A 24093-nucleotide genomic window follows, 5' to 3' on the forward strand; every position below is an offset into this window, starting at 1 on the left:
CCGGTCGCAGCCCTATTAGACTAATTAAAAACGCTGCTGCTTGGGGACTACGGGGACTTAAATGAAACTACTGAGTATTCTACCACAGGATAAGTCAGCATGAATACCTGCTTCTGACCCTTCTGGCTGCCCACATGAAATTTATATGTACACCCTTCAAACCAATGAAGTATAAAGTCACTTTAATCAAGACTACTTTAAATGATTATAAATGATTTATTAATCGCTAAAATAAAATAAAAAACAATAAATTTAATAAGTCCAAATTAAATAAGCCAGTTAAATCAAGAGTTTAAATAGTTAATTTAAGCGTAAAATACGTGGCGTATTTTTTGCTCACCTCGTATGAACCGGCAGTGTCCAGAATATCAAGGGTAAGGCTCACGCCGGCGATGGAAAAGTTGCCTTGGTGCATTTCCTCAATGGTCCGCTTGTATTTGGTGCTAAATGTGTTGTACAAAAACTGGGTGATTATTGACGTTTTGCCCACTTTTGCAGAGCCCATGACGACGATTTTGTGGCGTGCGTTGGCCGGTCCAATGGCATCATCTACCGCGTTGTTTCTACCAACCCTGCGAATGCGTGATTTTCGGTTGACATTGAGGTAGGTGAAGAAAGAAGAACATGAAACATAAAACGTGACTTGAGTAAGTAAATTGCTGTGCAATTTAATTAGTGCACAGCATTATGCACGGCTTTGCTCTTTTTTTATACCCTTGGAAAGGATATTTTGAATTCAGTCAGAGCTTTGCAAAGCAGGAATGAAGACAGTTGCCATAGGCAGCAGATTTCAAGTTCATTGCTGTTTGACAGAGAACAAGAACAGGGAATACTCTGTGCAAAGAACACTGTAAGTCAGCGGTACAACCAAGTGCCAAATTTGGTTGGACAAAGACTACAAGGACAGAGAATCCATTGATGACAGCTTCTCCTTCGTCCCGAGAAATAAGAAATCAAGAACAACCAAACGGACACAGGAAAGCATCGCAAGAGCAAAAATTATATATATATATATATACACTATATATTACACTATATATTATATAACCAACTACGGATTGGATTGGATTGTCAATACCAAGTGCGATTGTATATTACTCTGCTTGGTACCTTCCCGGTATTTCATAAATATTTGTTTTTAGTAGGGAAAATGCAAGAAAATAAAATGAAAAATGTAATCAAAAGCATGAAGAACTTGAAATTCTTGTCCTGACAGGCGAAAGAAATGAAAAGAATGCAAACAACGAACATAAGTGACTGCGTTTTTCTTTCCCTTCCCCTCTACTTATTAGTTTAGTAGGCTTCAACTAAAGTATGGGTAAATGGGTATACACTGGGTATTTCGATCACCAAATGCCATAAGTACGAATTGCTAACATTTTGGGATGACATCATCTGCTCCCAGTCTCATTAATTTGTCAATGGTGGTATAATTTACACATCGCTTTAATATACATTTAAAAATGGCAAAAGTGAATATGTTCCTATGTGCGATGGAAATTTAGTGAAGTCACCGATACCATAAATGTTACGATTATGATTTTATAACGTATATCTGCTGTAATGACTTACTTATCACGCTTTGGCTTATCCTCGGCATTGTCGTCCTTCATGAACGAGGGCTGCAGGCTGAATCGGCGGCGTAAGTGGCGGCCACGCATATTGCAATCTCTGGAATACCTGTGTGGTTTCCCTGATTATTGAGGCTACTGGTAAATCAACGACCCTCGCTTAAGACTTAATGTTCATTCGTCTGCCGTCTCTTATATGCAGCTGTCTACGTAAGCTTAGACGTAAGTGTAGCTCGAAACGTAGCGCTAACTAGCAAACTGTTAATCCATTGTACTTAGCTTATTATTAGCCCATTTAGCTTTTTTTCCTTTGCGATCCGCTTTCCACCTGAATGTGCAAATATGATGAGGATGGAAATTTTCGAGATATGTTCCCGTGCTCACCTGCAAATAGAAGAGGTTGTGGATCAGAGACAAAACAGTAACAAGTCACCTTCCTAGTTGTATGTTGTTCTTAGTTAGGGGGAAAATACTGTTTAATTGTTCCTAAACAATTCGTAAGTCAACTTCTGTCAATTCTGTTTTGGGGAGACTTTTTTGGGAATCTTTTAAAATATTTTCGAATCGGTATATGTGCAGTCGGCTATAGCGTTCTCTTCTTATACGTAAATAAATATAATAAGTGATCAATATTCGTTGTTATAAGTGATATCTTTTAATTGAATTGCCTTCCTTAATACATAATAAGGATATCACATCTTAAGCTTTAAAACGGAATGTGATGTAATGAAAGAAAGGACCGCAATAATTTGTAAAGCAACAGGCGACAGAAACAATGGTCACAATAAACAAAGACACACAAAGATACTTCTCGGGGCCCCCCCTGATAAATTTTCTTTTCTGTTTTTTGGGCTTACGTTTGCTGAAGAATACTAATGAATTGGGGCGGTGGGCCTTTCAAAAGGGATGAAGGCAGGGAGAGTCTGATGAAAAACAAATAAACAATCAGAACAAGGACAAGCAGAGCTAAATTAAATGTCACAAAGTAAACAAACTAAGAATGTTATTTTTCGGATGAGGGTGAACACCATTAGACAAAAAATTAACGAAATGATTATCACGGATGATGAACGGATCTGCAAAAGACGATTTTTGGTCAGAACAGGAAAAAGGTTTTTTTGTCGTTAACAAAGCCTTGAATTGGACCAGAAAATCCTTAATAATATGACGGGGATATAACAACCCAGGGTAATTTAGTATTACGGACTAAATGAAAAAGTCACAACACAACAAGAGCGATATAGTCGAACTTTTCGACTATCAGATACCCGTTATTTGGCTTGGGAATCTATTATATAATATATATACATAAGTCGGCTCTGAAAATGTTCTACCCTAGACTTTGAATGCACTTACCCATAATCAGAGCACAATATAAATAATGAGTTAATGCTGATTTAAATATATATAAAATGTGTTAGGTCTATCGACACGCTAAATCACCATTTGCTTCTTTAAGTATTTCTGAGAGTGTTATATGTTTTCCGTCATTTTGTTTTTAGGTTTTCTAAACGAGGGCTTAAGTAATTATACATGCCAGCTTGCGACATGAAAAGATAAGAGAATGGTTCTTGGGTGACTGCGTAATGGGGTAACGTGGGACATGCATAGGTATCAGTTATGTAGACGCGAGGTGGTGTCTGCCTAATGAATGACATGAAAAAGGCAATTTAAATAAACCCACACAATCATAAACAAAAAAAGGGGTGAAAATGGTTAGCGCTTCGCCGAAGGCAATGCGAAATGCGACCCCTTACTCTCAAGAGAAAAAAATGTTTAAGTAAAATAAGAAATAGTTTGTGTGCAAAGCCAACAAACGTTATAATCAAGTCCCTTGACTAAGATACCCGTTCATTTGAGAAGAGCGAGATCTTTTGATAGTTTATATTTCATATATTTGTTGTACACGCATATTTTTACTGGCATTATATTCTGTAGTTCATACGAAGAGCCAGACGGACGGGCAGACATGGCAAAATCGACTCAAAGAAATAACATTTCGGCAACACAGAAAAATTAGTTGGATTACTTGTAAGTCATCCTTGTTATAAGGAGGACGTACTATCGCAACCTTAGCTTAAAACTAAGCTCCACATGTTTAAGCCATGTTTCCGTCTAAACGATGACTAATTTTTTAATAACTAAATTTAAATAGATTATCACAAGCCTTTTTCTGTATGTGCAGGCAACACAAGTCTGAGTAGTGAATTCTGAGTCAACGAGGAAAGGCCAATAACCCAAAGCAGCCAAATGACATGCTGGTACACAAGAGCTCCTTATCAGCCATGGGCCATGTGTGTGGATGTGAAAGTGCTGTTTTTAGCTCGCCACAGTGGTGCAAATATGACATTTTTGTGGGTAAAATTGGTTAAATGCTTGGTGACAGTTTCACTAAAAACTTTAGCTGTTTACTTAATAATATTATAATGGGTGGAATAAGAGCATTCGTTAAGAATAGGTTAATGGTCGCATACTTAAATTAAAAGCGTTTTTTATCTTTAATCAACCACAATATTTATTATAATATTTTTTACAATTACAAAAACATTCGATATAATTCCAATAATTTTAAGCTATGTTTTCAGTTGCTTAGGGACACAGTTCCGGAAAAACTGTCTTTTGTTATCGCAAAAGTTGTCCCTCCACTTTTCCGTTTCCTAAGCTGTCATTACGCCGGTCTTCAAATGTATGCCATAACCCGTAGGTTTAGCTCAAAAATACAACGAACTACAAAAACATAACAACAATAGGTGAACAACTTTTTTTCTAATAAAATTGACTTTTTGCTATCCTCACTCCCAGCGGACTGGGGATCTATGTCCCCGCAAGTCTGGGATTTCCAATTGTTGTCGTTTTAATTGGTGTTTTATGTTCAGGGCGACTTATTAGGGCTTAACGTCAATAGGATTCTGAATTGGGGTGCCAATGAATAACTTTATTCGCCACAAACGAAATAGTGGTGTTGCAATCACGTCAATTACTTATAGTACAATGAAAAAACTTTACAGCCGAAAGCAACTGCAACTATGGCTGATACCCATTCTGTAGCTTAGTTTTACATATTAAGCATACAGCGATTAAAAAAAAAAAAATAATTGTATGTGATATTTACAATTTATATGGTTTTAAAATTTAAAATGTTTGTTTAAATTACATACTCGTATGTCATAGAAATTGGGAAGTAAATAAATATTATATTTTCCCTGTTTCCAGGCAATCCCGAATATTTGAGAATATTCTTGAAGTGGGCTATAATGGAGCTAACAATTTAGTGAAAGGTAATCTGCATGGCAGTCATACCAATGAGTGAGCGATTTCATACGAAACAGATAAGTGTTAATTACGTTTTTTTGATGGTTGGCTTTAATAGGAATTATATACGTGTCGAATACGAAATCCATTAAAATGAGGGAATATAAGTTGTAAAGCTGGCAGTTTCCAAGGAAAAGGGGATAAAACGATCGGGATAATATGAGATGGAACCCTGGCATTGATGAGTAATAAGGGCAGTAATCGGCACTTGGCCATGACAATGATTACGTTCAATGCCAATAGAGCTGTTTATCTGTGCGTAAAATAAACATTTTATCTGATTATCGATTCCGGTAACTGAGTTAATGAAATAACGCACACGTCGAAAAGATATAAGGAAATCCTTTGGTTCAGTTAGGAAAAATAATGCTATTTGACCAAAAAGCTGAGATTAGTGATATGAAGTGAGTCACCAATAATATTAATCACCACTGAGGCAATAAATTAAAAAATTATTTTTTAAAATATCAGCAAAAGTATGAAAGAAAAAGCTTGCAACTTGCTTTTCGTCAAACGCAGAACCTAGTATTATTTATGGTAAAATAATTAAATTCATCGATTTATCATTAAAACTATTTAATATTAATTTACATTACAAATAAATTTTTGTTTGCCAAATCAAGTTGATGAATATGTTTCGCTAATTGTAAATATCTATGAAAGGCTTGTATTTTAGTAAGTCAACTAGCATATATAAAATCAGTTATATTATCTTTAATAATCAAAATATACTTCCGAATATTATTAGAAAATAAAATTGTATAAGAAATCAAACATGTATTACTCAAATATTAAAAATGTAAGCCTTCAATATAATTTAATAAGATATCTAAATTTTTGCAATAAAAATAGAGCACTGAAATTTTTTGGAATTTTCTTCCTGCTTAACCTTGCCAAAATGTTTCCAAATAATGTAACAAGTTAGTGGTTAATCTTGTAAAAAAACACCACACGTCATATTGAGTAGCCGTAGTCAAAATTCGTTTCTTCTTAAATAAAAATGTATACATCTGGATATAAAACAAAAATGGGACAATTGATGTTCAACATAAAACCCAAGTTTTTAAATATTGTATGAATATTTTACCACTTAAATTAAACCGATTCTTTTGGTACCTGTTCTCCGAGGGTGTTTTTTCTTTAAAACTTGTAAATTTAATTACTTTTGTGATATGTTAAATTTTTCAAAGAACACTCAAATCACAGAAACACAAGTAAAAAAAGGTTCATTACCATGTACGAAAGAAATAACTAAGTTTCCTTTTAGTTTTTTGTCTAGGGTGGTATTTTATTTCCTGCTAAGAGTGGACTGTTTTTGTAGCTGTTGAGATGAAAATTGTTTTGGACCAGGTGCGATGGAACAACACGCTGCGTCGAGTTCCCGGGAAAAACTGTCAGGGAACCGAGTATTACACTTGATGCATGCCCGAATTGAAAGTCAGAGCACCGAAGGTCGACCCGAAGCTGAATCCGGCCACCCGAAGTATGCCATGATGAGGGTTGCTTTCGTTGGGTGGTGAGGTGAAAAGGAGTAAAGAAGTTTTTTGGGTGTAAAAGCGCCACAAGTGCATGCCAAAAAACGAAGAAAAGGCACAAGCACAACAAAGCTGAAAGAAGTGAGTTTTACATCCTACCGAAGCAGAAGATTCTTTTGACCAGAGGTCATGCAAAAAAATCGGGATGGAAGACGGGCGGAAGGGCATGGCGAAACTTTAGCTGAATGCTGAGCTTTTTCCTAAAGAGCTTTCGAGATAAGTAGATGCAACAGCTACGAGATACACATGGCAAAAGATACATTCAAATACTACGAAAAGGTTAACTGCAAACGGTATACTTATGCGAAGATGTAAATAAATGACGATACATTTTATGATATTAATAAAACAAGCATTTTATAAGGTTTTAATAGCGATTCTAAACCGCCCATATTTAGTTGGCTGTTAGAGTGAAATTGAACTTATATTCGGCGCATTTAATTTCTTAGTTCACTTTGTTGGGCAGTTAATTCCTTTTACCTTTTGGGCCACTTGCGGGTACTTAAAAAAATGTAGTTGATTGTTTTGTCTTTGGCAGTACAAACAACAGGAAAGGCGTTCCAACCAAAGGAATAAAAACGTGTGTTTTTATTTTCTTATATTATTATAAATTACTGGATACAAATATATTATTCATTTCCTTCATTCTAATGTGAAGACAGATTATTTGTTTACAAACATTAAAATCTGCACTGTAAAAATATATATGAAGGTTTTCTTCCTGTTTGCAGGAGCGCAAACGTATTTATTTTTCCAGAAGGTTTTTTGATTTTATTAATAATTGTTGAACAGACAATGTCAACGACATTTAAATGAAACTGTAGAAAAAAAAATTTTGCATTCAAAGTGGCAGCTGTAGTTGGAAATTGGGTGGATAAAAGGATAAACAGTGGACAGGGAAAATATTGTTGATGAGAGCATACTTTGGTGCCCAATCAAAAGTAATTTTAAAACTGTTGTTATGTTCGTAGGCCATCCCATTTATCTATTTTTTCTCACGACCAATATATTTTAAATTTACCATCGAGTCATGGCAATTTCCTTTCAGTTTGCTTCGGAATCATGTACTAAGTTGTGCGGGTACCACATGCCACCTGGAAACAGTTCAATCATAAAAAACCCCCAGTGAGTTTTTAATGATTCAAAAACACAAATGACAGCTTTGTTCAGCTATGCGGGTCAAAGGCCATAAAAGTCGATATCCATTGGTGCATATGCTTGGGCTCTTGATGGCTCTTTAATTTACATATTTTTCTGCATGTGTAAAACTGTGTCATCTAAAGTGTGTTTCGCTTCTTTTACTTTATTATACCCTTGCTGGGTATATGGGTGTTAGAGTGAGCGTCCAGAAACAACCATGCACAACGCAGGTGTTACGGAATCGCCATGCTTCATCTCAATTTTCTAGCTTTTATAGTTCCCGAGATTACAGCATTCATACGGACGGGCGGGCAAACGGACATGGCTACATCGACTTGGCTAGTGATTCTGATCAAGAATATAACCTCGAAATTGGGTCATAATTGCTTCCATTTACCTCTTTTATACTTCTCAACAAATCGAAAGGGGTATACTTTAATCTGTACGAGTAGCGGGAGCAACTCCCTAGCGATTGTAAAATATTATTGGTATGTAAATCAAAATATAAAATGACGAAAGAGAACTGGAATTGGGAGGCTTGTGTGATGTTTCAACAGTTAGCTGACATTATTAGGATTACTAGACGAGTCGGTCTAGCCTGCCTGTCTGTATTTCCGCCCATATGAACGCCCCCTTCTAGGCCAGAATTATTGTCTAGCGTATAGATGCTTAAAGTATTTGTAAATGTCTTAAAATTATTTTGTTTTTCTTATTAATACCCAAAAATGGTTAATGTCGGTCAGTTTAAAATTATAAGCTAAATTAAAATTTATTGAAATATATTAAAAAGAATTGTATTCTCGTGTTTAGTCTTAAAATCTGTTTATTTTATAGAGGGTGACATGATTTGAAATAGGTTATAGGCCACGCCAAAGAGGACAGGACAAAAGAATCTGACTATCCCCGAATGATTAACCCTTCGAGTTATACTATAGTAAAACACTTTGCGGTCTCTTTAAATAATGTGTGTGGACGCATATAAAACAGAAACATTACAACGAACAGGATTAACTGCAATCCAGAGCTGAAGCCCACCATGATTGTTCAATACTTAGACACAGCGGCCTCATTGTATTTCACTTTTTCACCCCCTCGATTTATCTTTTATTTTCTGCTCTGGAGCTGTGAATTCTCTTGGGCGCATTTGGAAAATACCAGCCTTGCGCTTTGTTGGTTTTCAATCAAGATTTTGTTTATAAATGTACTGCTGGCAACAAAAGCTAATGATTAATAACAAGCTGGCAGCAATAATAATCGATTCCCCTGGAAATAAGTTGCAATTATCGTGCATCGCAAGCAATAAAGTTCATTGGAACATCTAACCCCAATCTGAGGTTAACAACCACAAATCTACGTAATATATTGTTCGCTGGTTTCATACATAATTTTTGATGACCACTTCTTTATTTTATAAACACATAGTTATATCTTCTGATTGTATGAATATTTGAAGGACAATATAGTTAAATAGCTCATGGGAAAGTTAAAGCAAATCTATTTCTTTAGAAATAGAGGAGTATTCAATTTCATTTAATTAATATTTATTGAATGTGTTAGATAGGCCATAAAAATCGTGTATACCATAAAGCTTTGTTAACAAAGTTTTGAAAATGAAATGTGAGGTATGTTAACTCTATTATATGTGTACAATGGTCAACAAAGAGTGCGTATGCGAGTGTGCATAAATATATATGTATGCACACATATATGTATGTGCCTAGGACGTAGGGACGTGTGCCTCGGTCAGCCAGCGAAATAATCAAATTAATTATTATACCCGTGACTCGTAGAGTAAAAGGGTATACTAGATTCGTTAAAAAGTATTTAACAGGCAGGAGGCAGCGTTTCCGACCGCATAAAGTATATATATTCTTGATCATGGTCAATAGCCGAGTCGAACATGTTCGTCTGGCCGTCCGTCCGTCTGTCCGTATGAACGCCTCGATCTCAGGAACTAGATCTAAAAGCTGGAATGTTGAGATTAAGCGCAGCTTCCAGAGACATAGACGCAGCGCAAGTTTGTTTCAAAATGTTGCCACGCCCACAACCCGCACAAACCTCTTACGCCTACACTTTTATAAAATTTTTATAAAATATAAAAATTTTAAATTTTATAAAATATAAGTATTTTTTTTAATTTTATTACTTTTTTCCCAATTCCTACCGATATTTCAGAAAATGTTGAAATTTCTCTTTTGCACTTCCATTAGCTGAGTAACGGGTATCTGATAGCCGGGGAACTCTATTATAGCATTCTATTTTGTTACCAGATTAAATATGAAAACTTGAAAGCTCTGCATGCAGTGCAATACGGAATTAAATAGATCGCCTATTTATGCAGGGACTAGTGGGCTTGGCAAGGACAACCTGACAGAGGCGGAAGCAGTCGAAGAGCTGACATGTCGTCACTGTCGTCACAAGTTCCCCAGGAAGCCACGCCCACTCAACAGCTACCCACGGGAATTCACTAAACACGCCAACAACAAGAGCAGAGACAGTTACATCTCAAACCCGGAGCCAATTCTCCTGTCAGCATAACAGAGTCCTGTCAAGTCAACAGTCTCAGTCAATTGCTCAGATCCAATATAATATAAATTAACACAATACAAATAATTCTAAAAACAACGTGAGCGCTATAGTCCCGTTTCTCGCTCTTATAGTTTTCCAGTTTTTATCGAACATGGCTAGATCCATCCTGTGCAAGGATATAGGCTTTAAAGGGTCAGAAACGCTTCTTTCTTTCCTATTATTTTTCCCGCTTTAATATAAGTTTTCACGTGAAAAGGAAAATTAAAGAAAGATAATATTATGACCTCCGCAAAATAAAAAAACAAATCGCATGTGGCCTTTATTATTAGGACAGTTTTTATGCAGTTTACTCGCGCGAGTGGATAAGGAAAGGCCTGGTACACATGCTATAAACATGCAATTATTTATTTAAAGGCGTCGAGTGCTGACGATAGTGATTTGTATGAACGAGCAGATTAGGTCCCTTTGGGGACTTAACCGTCGTCTCCCCGTGGTCTAGCCCCATTGATTCGTCATTAGTCATCTGGGCAGCCGGTAGTAGGGAGGAAAAGTCACAGGGGGAGGCTTCCCAGGTAAAAAAGCTTTATGAGCTACCGTTCGGCCGATTCGTCATCCAAAAATTGTCACAGTCACAATTGAATTTCATACAAAATTTTGCTGTTTTCATAGTCGCTTATTCAAGGGAAGTTAAACCCTTTTGCTGTCTGAAAAACGGGACTCTTCTGTTTTACTCGGCCTGTGAACCAACGTTTTGCTTTCTGTTAATACTAGTAGTTCCCGCACCATCAAATGCTACCTGAAAATCCACAGCCCAGAAACCACCTATCTGCACTCGAGAACTGCAAAAAATGTAATCACAGATTTTTCCCTGTTGGGTTTCTCGTTAATTTTTTATACCCGTTACTCGGATAGTAAAAGTGAATACTAGATTCGTTGAAAACAATGGAACAGGTAGAAGGAAGTGTTTCCTAATCTATAATGTATGTAGTATATGTATTTATCTTTGATCAGGATAATAAGTCCAGTCGATTTGGGTATGTCCCTTCGTCCGTATGAACGCAGTTTTTTTTGTAGTGCGCATTTCTATCCCTGTGTCAAAAAAATATGGGCCACACCCCCTGTACCGCCCACAAACTGGCCAAATCTGCCCATACCTATAATACAAATGTTTTGAATTTTATTTATGTTATTTTATTTATGTTAACGGGTAGCGGATAGTCGAGTTCCTCGACTATAGAGTTCTCCCTTGTTGCTATTTATTTTCTTATTTGGCTTGTGACCCAATGACTTGGTCCTCGTCCTTATTTTTGGCTTGCCCCAGACTCGTTGGCGTCGACGTTCAGGTCGTTGCACTTTGGTACCCCAGTTATCGAATCTTCGATTGCTCTCTGTGTTTCATTTGGAGCAATACGACTGCAGGATAGGACATGTGTCAACAATCAAGCGAGCCATTTGTTATTTTCCTGCAGTGAATGAAGATTGATTGCAGTCATAAGAAAGTATCGAAGGGCTACCGGAGAGGTGGATAAATAACTCCGCTCTCTCAGATAAATTATGCGCAATTTCTCCTTCGCAAAAACATCAGCATGAACTTATTCAGCACTTTAAAGCTTAAGTACTCCAAACTAAGCTTTTCGCTGCTTAAAGCTTAAAAACTGTATGTTATACCAAAAGCTCAATTTTACAAGCAAGTACATTGATACGTTTTTAAGATAAAATGTCATATCCATGTGCATTTACAAAGATAGAAAGCTGCATTTGAGCACGTCGACTTAAAGATACTCGTTAAAGGAAGTGCGACGGAGACGGATATACACAAACAGGAAAGTCACTGATTCCGAGGTTGTACAAGACCACCTCAAGGCGCCTAGCCGCTGTTATATCCATTGGCTACAAAACTCTAGTCTAATTGATCATTTTACGCCTGAAAATATTTATACCAGTCAATCAAGGAATAACAGGGTATACTGGATTTTTTGAAAAGCATTTTTAAGAATATTCAAGTTTATATCAGAATTTATCAGAATTACTAGCCGAGTTGATCTGGCCATGTCCTTGCTTGTTCAATTTTAACTTTCTAGCTTTTGTAGTGTCCGAGATAACAAACATGCGGACATGGCCAGATCGAGATTATATGTATATAGAATTTATATGTATATTAGAATTTGTATAAATATTAAATTTAAAACAGTATATTGCTTTTTATAAAGAACTAAAGTGTTTAAAGGACTTAAGAGGCATCTTACTTCCTGTACATCTCATATCTTCCCAAATTGAGGCACATTAAGGCAACTGATTATATAATACCATTGAAGAGTGCACATTTGTGTGCAGAGAGAGAGATACCTCCCTCCACATGGGTGTCCTAATCCCGCCGAATCACGTTTGCCAGCACGACAGGTTGGGTTAGCCGAGAGTTTCTTTTTGATGAAGCAATACTCGTAGAAGTGTGTTCCTGTGGATACGTATTTGTTTTGTGTCGCCACTGTGAGACGTGAAATGTAACCCATTGGATAAGTATGGTTGCGATTGCAATAGTGGTGTCATCATCATTTTAACTTGCGAAAATACAAAAATGCCTGGGATGTATTCCACTTGTCCATCTATAAATGGCCATCATTTGAAGCTCAAATTAAGCTGACTCAGGAAATATGTGTTATTCGTATTTCAATGGTTCTTAATAATATTTTTTATATTTCCATATTTTACTCCTGTCATAAATCAGACGCGCACATAGGCGGCGTTTCCCTGACAAACCCCAAATATTCAAATTGCAGCGTGTCTAGGTGCAGTTAACGGATAGTAGTAGATGTAGGCAGCGTTCTAAACTCGTATTTTTCCGATAAAAAAATAATTAAATAAACTAAATTATCTTACAAATTATACATGCAGTAAGTAACTTGCGAGTACGAAACGTATCCAACAAAGCCTGCTTTGGCTTTGCTTATTAAAAACAATGGCTTTCTTACTTTTTGGGATCACTTTGCTTTGCTGAAACTGTCAGTACGTGGACTTACCTACCACAAGCCAGATGGCTAAAAATCAGATGTAAAATTGTCAGTGAACACACAAAAACACACGAAAAAAATCTCGGAAAAAAAACTGTACAAAATTTTACCGATTCGTTCTCGACCAGATTTTAAAATTTCTTTCGGCCAAACTTTAAAATAGGAATACAAGGGAACGGTGTGTCGAGTGTGTGTTAAAATCAAATCGCGTTTAGCTAGTTGGTGAGTCTTACTAGAAGCTGCTCTGCTCATTCCAAATATTTCTGCAATAGTGCCCTATTTTTTGTAATTTTCGCATTTCAGATGTCAAGGGATATTATGTGCTTTCTTGGCTAGTAGTTATCCATTTCCAAGTGATCGAAAGCCATCGCAGAGGCGTTTCTAAGTTCTTCGTTCCGCGACATTCTAAGATCGTAGGTTAGATTAACCATGGGCAAGAAGGGCAAAGGCAAGGGAAAGGGAAAGGGCAAGAAGCCCGCCGCAGTTGTGGCTCCCATCGAAGCGCCACCATGTCCTCCGTGTCCTGAGCTACCAAAGCAGATGCAACCACTTGACGCTTGTCCGGAGTCTAGCGGACCCCATGATGTCCTTCGGGCCCAACCGAATCATTACCCGGCTCTTCTTCGTATTCCGGAAACGATGGCAGTGGTGGGTTCGGAGAATGGATGCTACGATAGCATTTGCAAGCTCCTGAGAGCCGGATTCCGGTGTGCCGAGCGGGTTTTCGTGATGGCCCCTTGGGGCAACTACGTGGTTTTCCGTTATCACAACAACAATGACTTTATTTACTTCCTGTTTGATGGATGCACCTGCGATGTTAATAGGTTCCGGTATCTAGACCTCAGCTGCGGAACCGCCGGATTTCTTTTCTTCGATAATATGCACGACGTCATAAGCTACATTATCCAGTCACGAAAGACGCGTCTATATCTGGAGAATCTAAACAAGATTGCCATCGATCAGATTGTGGAGGAGTATGGCGCTGTAACGTACACCCAAAAGGCCAAGTGCATGCGATTCGCCTAAATGGGTTCCATATGATTCCTGGCTAAAGAGAAACGCAAACACACAACGAATATAATACTGGATGCCCAAACATTTAACATATTTTGGTACAATCTTTATCAATAAATAATATTCAGTTTCAAAGCAAGGCTCTTCCCCTTTTTGAAAGTTTGCTGGGAAAATCAAGGTTAGCGTGCGATCAAAGTAAGTCAAACAACGATAGTTGTCAATTTGGTTGTTTTTCTGAGGATCAAATACTTTACTCTGACATGTTGATGACATTTTTCAGTCGAATGACATTATTGCAATATTAATATGGCGATAACATTAAAAATTGTAAATGTCATATCAAAGATCCGAAACTTACAGTCATAGATGCCGAATCGATTGGCGTACGGTCAATTCGATTATTTTAAATTATGATGAGCAATTTAATTAAAACTTATTTCACGCCGAAAACAAACAAAAAAAAAACGAATGATTTGCAATATTTTGCCAATAATCGGCTCGGAAGAATGTAACGGACGATCCCAGCTTAAAATGCAAAACAAAGCCCTCAAATTAATGCTTGCTACAAACAACAGAAAAAAAGAAGAAACCCAACAGAAACAAGGCGAACCTTCCAAGTAAGGGGTCAATTTTGGAGGCCCGTGAATTGCGAAAACTGAAAAGCATTTGCAACAAAGTGCCAAACAATCGCCAGGTCACACGATATTTGTATATTTTACGAAGTAGTCGACTTGTTGATATTCTTCAAAGTTGTAGCTAAGTCAAATATTTTAATTTTTAAATCATTCTTTCAGTATTTGAAGATGTTTTTGTTGTGATTGGTATTAAAATCCTAATTAAATCTCAATTAATATTTTAGGTTCTCATTTTATAAATATGAAACACTCTTAAATGTGACGACCACAGGCTTCGGTGTTTTCGTTGTTAGGGCAAGTAAGAGTCTGTCTAATAACCTATTTTATCCCGTAAATGTTTGTGCCACTGTGGAATGCAGTTTTTTTCGGGGTTATGTTATATATACATATATATATACAGCTGCGGCTAAAAAAATAGCACGACTGCAGGTGGAAAGTTTATTTCCTAAAAAAAATTATTGAATGTTTATTTTTTTTTAAGTCAGATTGCATGAATAATAAGTACCTTATGTTGTCTCTCTGAGCAAGATATTTTTACTCTCTCAATGTAACGGTTCTTTTTGTTTTTGGGCACTTTCTGCAAAAGCGCCCGAAATGAGGCGGTAACAAAACTAGCACTGACCACGTATTTGCTGAATAAAATTAATAGGAGTGATTGCTTTGGGTTTTTTTTTTTGACAAATTTTGAAAAAAGGAGTTGCATTAAAGGTTTTAATTGAATTTTTTCCAAACGAAGACCAAAAATTCTCTAGTCATGGGTCGCGGAACGCATTGTACCGTCGAATAAAGAAATTTCATTAAAAACATGGTCTCTGAAGGTAAAACCTACGCTAAATTTGGTCGAATTTTTGGTTGTTCAAACAAAATGATCCGCAACGCACTGCTGTTTGTCGAAAAGAACGAAACACGTGGAAGAAAGCCCTCAATTTCCAACGTGGAAATCAAGCGCTTGGTTCGGCAAAGCAAGAAGGAGCCTTTTAAGCCGGCGACGGAACTGAAGAAGGAGCTTCAGATAGCTGAAAGCGTGAAAACAGTATGTAAACACTTAAGACAAAACAACTTTAATGCGTGGAGTCCCAGAAAAGTCCCGCTTTTGACTGCGAAGCATGTGGCATAGCGAATGGAATATGCCAAGATACACAAGGATTGGTCTGTGGAGAAGTGGCGCAACATTTTGTGGTCAGATAAGAGCAAAATTGTGTTGTTTGGTGGAAAAGGCTCTCGGTCTTATGTTCGGCGTCCACCACGACCTGAATATAATCCTCGCTTCACCTCTAAGACGGTAAAGAACGGAGGATCAAACATAATGGTATGGGCGTGCTTTTCATACTATGGAGTAGGTCCGATCCATTGGATTCAAAGCATCATGGATCAGCATATTTACACAGATATCCTGGAAAATGTGATGCTGCCATATGCCGAGGATGAAATGCCGTTAGTTTGGACATTTCAATAAGGTAACGACCCAAAACACACGAGCAAGAAAGCTCGAAAGTGGTTTGAGCAGAAATCGATCAGAGTAATGAAATGGTTTGCTCAGTCACCCGACTTGAATCCAATCGAAAACCTTTGGGCGGACGTGAAAAAAAAGGTTTCTGAAGCCAAACTTAATAATATCGAGGAACTTTGGGGTGTGCTCAAGGATGCATGGAGCAAAATTCCTCAAAAACGGTGCCAGGACTTGGTGGACTCCATGCCAGGACGATGCGCAGCTGTCATCGCCAACAAAGGTCACGCAACCAAATATTAAGATTCTTTAAACATAGTTCTTAAGATATAATCCATTTGTTTTATTCTTTTCTTATTTTTTTGCTTAGTTTTAGCAAACTACGAAAAAAAGTGCTATTTTTGTTATCGCCTAAATTTGAAGGTTTTCTTTTTGTTTTGCCAATTATTTTTAAAATATCCATTAGATCTGTTACTAATTTTGTAATTTCGATTGAAAGTCATTGTAGAATTTAAGTTTAGTGAGTAAAATGATGAAAAAGTGTCAGAAAATACAGAAACGCTGGGACAAACACGAAATGTGCTTATGGTGCTATTAATGTCTCCGCAACTGTATATATATATATATATTTTGTTTTTTTTTTCAGTGGCTGCGATTTGTGAGCAATATTTTTACTTGACATTTGGCCGGGCTAAGAGAGAAGGCTCGGCTGGTTAGGCGAATGTTTCACCGGTGTGGCAAGTGTCCGGTTTCCCTCACCCTAACTCACTTGTTTACCCCTCCTTAGCTCCCCTTCCGCCACTTTTAACTGTTCAAACTCCTTGGCTAGTCATGTCCCATTTAACATTTTGGTACAACGGGTAGAGTAGCGCATTTGTGTGGCAGCGCGGCATTTTAAGGCCCCATCGATCGGAGGACCGAGATTGAGGCACGCAAATAAATGAGGTAAATATATAATAAATTAATATATGAATGTATGAAATTGCATTGGAGTGACTATAGCACATTCAAAGCTTTAATAACCCCACAAAGAACATTTAAATTCGTTTTACGGAGATCTGTAAAGTCTTGTGGTAGTAATTCTTTTTTTTGTCCACAGTGTAAATCGAGAGGAACAGTGGGCGCAGATTGACAGACAAAGACGAGGGTATCTATTTTCCGAAAAATATATATACTACGTGCCCTTTCACGTTGTCGGCAAATGTCAGCCTACCATTTATATAAATGCACACCTCACCTTCAACTAATTGCAGCTTCCAAAACTTCCTCATGTCCCCTTTTGAAGCTCAAGTAAATTTCCCAATTTCCCCTCCCCCGATTGCCCCCTTCAAACCCATTTACATTCCGCAGATGTCCACCGGATGGCATTAATACTATTTACAAGTTAAAAAAAAGTTTAAAAATCTCTCAAAAAAATATATTTTTGCACTCGCAAATTGTTGACATACGTGTTTTAAATTACATGCTCTGAAGTAAGAATTATGAATAATTAAGTAATCAATTTTACATAAATATAATACTATGAATTTGTTTATTTAAGTGTGGTCCGGACTTAGATCATCTCCAAGTCTTTTTGCGCTTAGCTAAAAAATTTGGTTCTATTGTTTCGGTCTTGGGTTTCCGTAGATTGAATTTTTGGTTATTGCGGTTACCTTTTACCAGCTTTATGCGCTGCATGCAACATTAGTCAATGACACTCTTCGCTGGATGTCGATGTTGTTGTTGCTTAGTTGCCAGTTTGCAACATCATCTTGCGTCAGTCGCTGAAATGATTATATATATTTGGCATGAACCTCCGCTTCCTTACTATGTGAATATTTGTGTAACGTTTAGATATGTTTTTTAATCTTTAAAACTTCTTTAAAACGAACCAAATAATCTTACTACATTTTAAATCAATTAGTTATAATTATTCGAAGTATGAAAACATGAAATATTCTTTTATAAACAACAATTAATAAACAGTGGTGAACAGTGGTGTTCAGCCTTTCTTAAGTTTGAAAAAGTGTTGTGCAAACATTTGTTGGCAAATTTGTTGATGTGCCAACAACAAGCATTAATTAGAAGCAACAACATTACCATTCAAATGCTGCAACATAATACAAATTCAAATGAGTTGCATATTAGCTATATGACATCAAATGACAGGAAGCAAGCCACATCGGCAACAACAGCAACCGCCTAAACACCGAACACGCAACATACAACATACTACATACAGCATACAATTATGATTGCTTTTCGTTCGCTAATATTATCGAAGAGATTTAATAACTGCGCATTGTGAAAAATAGCTAACCAACAAAACTAATTTCGAGGGAGGGGGCACTTTACGCGCTTTTGATCAGCGGGAAACTCGTTTGACGCAGTGCAATCGAATTACATTGGTATGAGATGCAGTTGCAACTCTCGCTCTACGCTTTCCTTTTCGTGTTGCGCATTTCACTTGTTTCTTCTCTTCTCTTCTCGCGTGCACTAAGCAGATCTATTATTTACAAAATTACAGCAGAAATTGGTTATTTGGTATTTTAGCCCCTTGGCACAATAAATAAAGCACCGATACATAACATCGAACGTATAGAAGGACAGCTTTAAAGTAAAGAAAGACAGCGCCATATAATATACATATAATCAGAATAATCTAACGAACTATAAGGACGGTTATATTATTTGTCGATGGTGTGAACCATTGATGAACGTAGATCAACCCCTTTTTTTTCAGTGCAGTGTCCGGGGTGACACATCTTTTCAATTTCCAAGATTTTGTTGTCTATACTGCTCTGTAGATGCAGCTTGTGCTTCTTTTGCTGTCGCACTCATAACTACGACACTACGAACCGGCAAATGGATTTGGCTTGGCCAGCAAGTGAAACTGCTTTCGCTATGCAGCAAAAGCGTGTGAGTTTTCGCTTTTGGGTGCCCACCGCTTTGTGTTTTGTATTTTTTGATTTTGGTTTTCTGCTTTCAGACGCCGCTGCAACATTGATTTCCTCTTTCATGGCCGGTGGCCGAGATCCGCAATTGCAACTCCGAGAGCTGCAAAATGTTTCCTGCTCCGCTGCAAGACGTGCACTGCGGGGAATAGGCAACAGAAACACGGGGGCTACCAAATTGTCAACATTTCGCTAGTATTATTCAATTTGCATGACTACAACAAGGAGAAGACAAGTTTACTTTCGCTCTCTGCAAAAAATCGTCAAACAATTGGCAGATTTCTAGCATTTCACTACATGATCACTTCACGTATCCTATTAGATAACTGTGTACACATTGCAAAGCGAAATGGAAAACAATAAAAACGAATTTAATTTAAATTCTAAAAAAATTCAATAAAAAAGCAAGGTATAACAAATTATAACAAAAAATTTATATACATAATACATAATAAAACATAAATGTATGAGTTAATTCAACTTTTCACCAACAATACTTTTAGACCAGGGGACGTAGGCAATCCAAAGTTCGTGTCGTAAGTCTTTCCCCTTGCGAAATTTCCTCTGCGTCATTAAATTACAGCAAATTCCCTCGCCGAAAACCAATGGCAATAAAGCACAGCGCATCTTCAATAAATTTCATGCAGCTGCCGGCAAGATAAAGCTGTAAAAATTATACAACAAAATCAATTGGAGTTCAGTTGCCTCCGTTTCGATGTTTTTATTTTTACTTTTTTTTGGTACCTCTTTGAGGCTTTCGTCGTATGCCGACATCTCTGTTATATAATGGTTGGCAGAGTAATCATTACGATCGCTTGTTTGAACAATGACCATTAACACTTTACCGCTTTTACCTTTGCTGCACTCCAAAGAATTGGGAATCGATTTTTGCGCAATGAATTTGTACAAAGGATCGGGCTACCTTTTTGTTAAATTTATTTTGCATTATAGGGAGCGCAAAAACTTTAAGCAAGGGGGCGAAATTTACCAACTTTTCTGTCGACACGTGCTACCGACAGGCTTGGCAATTACCTGAGTATCCGATTGACTGATTGACTGACTGACTGTGTACTCGCCTGAGTGACTGACTCATCAAACTATTGGATGTGAAAATCTTGTGCATCCAGCGAGTCATCCGAACATCTGCGACATCTTAAATCTACAATTCCGATTGCGCACGACGCAAAATATAAGAGACAAAACAGAAAACTGAAAACAAACGATGGCAAATGGCGAACAAAAAAAGAATGTGTTGCAATTCAAAATAATTGTTTATGCTTGGCATTAAAATCGTTACAAAACGAATAAAACAACCTGGTCGCGTTGGTTGTTGAAGTTTTTTAAGTTTCCTACATTAAGATTAACTATTTGCAGAAGAGAGGAAGCCGTGCACAATCCGAATGACACGCATTGATAATCTAATTTATCTATTTAAATTTTGAGTTCAATGACAGGGAACTCAAAATATATCTGATAGCCTTCTTAGTAGTTTCTGATTAGAAATCTTTTTTATGTAAAACAAAATCACTTTAATTCAAATACCATTACCAAATACCAAATACCAAATACCATAGTTTAAATATTTATGGACAGTATAATACACCGTCCTTTCCTTTATTATTGTTTTAAAAGCTCAAAAACTGTCTTCACAACAACAATATATTAACAAAATTATATTTTTTTAAGTGCAAATGCCTACTTTGTTTGAGGGACACAGTACAATCGCTTCCTAGGCACAAAACTGCAGTCTCCTCTACGTTTTTCTACCACTTTGGTGGCATACAGATACAGCGAGACTGAGGGACTTGAAGAGCCAGCATGACAGGTGACTGCTTACAATTTATTTGCATATTAGTCGGAAACTGTGAAAGGCTAAAAGGCTGAACAGCCACAGACCTTAAAGTGGTTAGGCAAACAGAAGCCGCCACCGGCAAGAAGAGCTAAACTCCATTATGGGTTTGTAAAAGTTCGATTGTAAATATTTGCGTACCAAAGAAATGGCATAAAAAGAACTCCAGGCGTAGTGTTCGAGATTCCCCAGCAGTGTGAGAGTTACTTCCTTTTTGTTCTTACCTACATATAATATTTAAAAAGAAATTTATAAATAAGTACGTGCGTCAGCAGAAATGATTCTTTAGATTTGGGTAGAGGCTTCAAAAAAACACAATTTTATGACATCTAAAATGGCCCTTCATCCATTCATTAATTTGAAGAAGAAATAATTATTATTTTTTATCTACTTTTTGTACATTTGATATTTATAATAATTTATTTATTGAATCATTGAAATTATAAATATGAATATAAATGGATTCAATGTTATTAAATAATGGGCACCTGTTTGCACGAATTATACATCGACGGATTCTGTTTCCAACCTTTCAATTATGCCAATAAAATAAGCGTTAAAATGCCAAATTTAAAATAGTCTTACTTATTTTGACTTAGGAACTCGTGACTTCGGTGGGCGAATCGGTTCAAAGTCATTTTGGATGTTCTGGTGTTGTTCTTTCGTGTCAAGTGATCATAGTTAGTTTCGTTTCGTTTTTATTAACAATAAATTTCAATTACGCTCACGATTTGGATATCAATAAAGTTTTCAACGGCACGAAACCAAAAAACCGAAAAAAACAAAGCAGAAAAATGCCACAAATGGAATTGAATGTTAATAATAGATTTTTTTCTTTTTATTCTTCCGGTTTTGCTCTATTTGCTAGAATTTTACACTAAACAATTTACAACTAAACAACAAACTGGAAACAAATCTTTAAAAAATACATAAATCAATAAATATCAGCCTCCGGATATTAAAAGATATGTCGAATTTTGGAATAAGCATACAAGCACGTTAATCAATAATTTAAAAGGTATATCAGTAATATAAAAAACTACTGGCTGACTCGACCATGACGATGGTATACACGACTGGTATATAAATATAAAAACGGAGGCGGTAAGACCATAATTGTTACGGTTAGCTATGATGAACGGCGGGGTGAAATTTGTAAATATACATTTACGAATACAAAAAATGAAAATAAACGCAATGTGTTTCTTAATTGTTAACAAAGGATAACTGATAGTTATGCATGCTTGCAGTAGGTGATATTTATCAAAGGCATATATACATAAATAAATCCTAAAACCAAGTATATGGAAACACTGTGTATTGTATTGAATAACATCATATACTTGTAACTTAAATGTGTCCAATAATAATCTTGCACCAACGTGCTAGGTACTTTTTGCCCAGGTGCTTTGTGGGCTTTTAGACAGACAGTCACATCGAGCGTATAATTAAACCATTTGCTAGCCAAACCAACCCGTTTTACCTAGCCAAGTTTTTCCGTTTACCCGTGACACTAAATTATCTTGTGTTTTAAAGTCTAATTAGGCGACAACAGAGTTTTGTTCAAAGTTTTTCTAGCCAGCCCCCAAAACATTTTTAAATACACTTAAATGGGTAATCATTCTTAGTCTAGATTTCCCAGCACTCAGTAGAGAACGAAATGTCAAAGCTAATCGAGGTGTTTTTGGGGAATCTGTGGACGCAGCGGTTTACCTTCGCCCGAATGGGCTTGGATTTGCAGCCCGACAAAAAGGGCAAAGTTTTGCGATCTCCGCTTCTTTATGGTATTATGTGTCTGACCACGGGCTTTGAGCTCTGCACCGTGTGCGCCTTCATGGGCCAACATCGCAACCAAATCGTGCTTTTTTCCGAGGCCCTGATGCACGGGTTACAGATGGTCTCCTCGCTACTGAAGATGACTATATTCTTGGCCAAATCCCACGACCTGGTGCTTCTAATTCAACAGATAATGGCGCCCTTTACGGAGGAGGATCTTGGGGATACCGAGTGGAGATCGCTAAATCGGAGGGGACAATTAATGGCTGCCATTTACTTTATGATGTGTGCCGGCACGAGTGTGTCATTTCTGTTGATGCCAGTGGCTTTGACCATGCTTAAGTATCGTTCCACTGGGGAGTTCGCGCCTGTCAGCTCGTTCCGGGTGCTGTGAGTTATCTTAAATAAGTATGAACATTTGAGTCTATGGGTGGACTTCGTTGATGGTTTCTATCAGTTGCCAGCTCTTTTTTTTTTTGTAATTTTTTGTAATTATGTACTAAGATACTTTTTTCTTCTAATCACAGCCTTCCATACGACGTGACTCAACCGCATGTTTACGCCATGGACTGCTGCTTAATGGTATTTGTGTTAAGTTTCTTTTGCTGCTCCACCACCGGAGTTGATACCTTATATGGATGGTGCGCTTTAGGCTTGAGTTCCCAATACCGCCGCCTCGGCCAACAACTTAAAAGGATACGCTCCTGCTTTAATCCATCTCGTTCTGACTTCGGATTAAGTGGTATTTTTGTCGAGCACGCTCGACTGCTTAAATTAGTCCAATATTTTAATTCAACTTTTATGGAGATCGCTTTTGTGGAGGTTGTGGTAATCTGTGTGCTCTATTGTTCAGTAATTTGCCAGTATATAATGCCACACACCAACCAGAACTTCGCCTTTCTGGGTTTCTTTTCGATGGTAGTTACGACCCAGCTGTGCATCTATCTTTTCGGTGCCGAACAGGTCCGGTTGGAGGCTGAGCGATTTTCCGGGCTGCTATACGAAGTAATTCCTTGGCAAAACCTTTCTCCACAACACCGGAAGCTTTTCCTTTTTCCGCTTGAGCGCGCCCAGCGACAAACGGTTTTAGGTGCTTATTTTTTCGAACTGGGCAGACCTCTTCTTGTTTGGGTAAGCATATTATTTTTCATGGTATTAACATTTTAATTTTGTTGTTGAGTTTGTTGTTGTAAAGTTTGTTGGTTTACTATCTGAAATATATATTTTGAATTTTTTCATTATTATTTAAAGATATTTCGCACAGCCGGCTCCTTTACGACATTGATGAACGCTCTCTACGCAAAATACGAAACGCATTAAACACAATACGTTGGCTCATATAAG

At 37.2% G+C, this 24093-nt stretch overlaps 3 protein-coding genes across 3 annotated transcripts in view; 2 read left to right on the forward strand and 1 right to left on the reverse strand.

Annotated features, from left to right (window-relative positions):
* The window catches only part of LOC6555805 (ras-related protein Rap-2b), a 211311-nt gene that overhangs the window by 3199 nt on the left and 184019 nt on the right, over positions 1-24093 (reverse strand). Inside the window, exons 3-4 of the mRNA XM_001982343.3 lie at positions 1573-1899; positions 341-572 (exon numbers count right to left, since the gene is read on the reverse strand). Of these exons, the coding sequence (XP_001982379.1) occupies positions 341-572; positions 1573-1661 (321 nt within the window). The 5' untranslated portion in view covers positions 1662-1899. The remainder of the gene's footprint in view (positions 1-340; positions 573-1572; positions 1900-24093) is intronic.
* LOC6555779 lies at positions 13073-14244 on the forward strand. The gene is made up of 2 exons (XM_001982344.3): positions 13073-13317; positions 13399-14244. The coding sequence occupies exon 2, from the start codon at positions 13525-13527 to the stop codon at positions 14119-14121; it is 597 nt and encodes a 198-aa protein (XP_001982380.1). The 5' UTR covers positions 13073-13317; positions 13399-13524; the 3' UTR covers positions 14122-14244.
* On the forward strand, positions 22630-24070 carry LOC6555780 (odorant receptor 1a). Its single transcript, XM_001982345.2, has 3 exons — positions 22630-23139; positions 23277-23880; positions 24001-24070. The coding sequence occupies exons 1-3, from the start codon at positions 22634-22636 to the stop codon at positions 24067-24069; spliced, it is 1179 nt and encodes a 392-aa protein (XP_001982381.1). The 5' UTR covers positions 22630-22633; the 3' UTR covers position 24070.

Source organism: Drosophila erecta, unplaced genomic scaffold (assembly GCF_003286155.1).
Source record: "Drosophila erecta strain 14021-0224.00,06,07 unplaced genomic scaffold, DereRS2 tig00000283-arrow-arrow-pilon, whole genome shotgun sequence".
NCBI lineage: Eukaryota > Metazoa > Arthropoda > Insecta > Diptera > Drosophilidae > Drosophila > Drosophila erecta.

Bases quoted from the DNA above. Each gene is read 5' to 3' on its own strand.
- LOC6555779 (XM_001982344.3), top strand. From the start codon at position 13,525: ATGGGCAAGAAGGGCAAAGGCAAGGGAAAGGGAAAGGGCAAGAAGCCC.
- LOC6555780 (XM_001982345.2), top strand. From the start codon at position 22,634: ATGTCAAAGCTAATCGAGGTGTTTTTGGGGAATCTGTGGACGCAGCGG. The intron at 23,140-23,276 runs GTGAGTTATCTT...TTCTAATCACAG, and splicing joins GTCAGCTCGTTCCGGGTGCT to CCTTCCATACGACGTGACTC. The intron at 23,881-24,000 runs GTAAGCATATTA...TATTATTTAAAG, and splicing joins GCAGACCTCTTCTTGTTTGG to ATATTTCGCACAGCCGGCTC.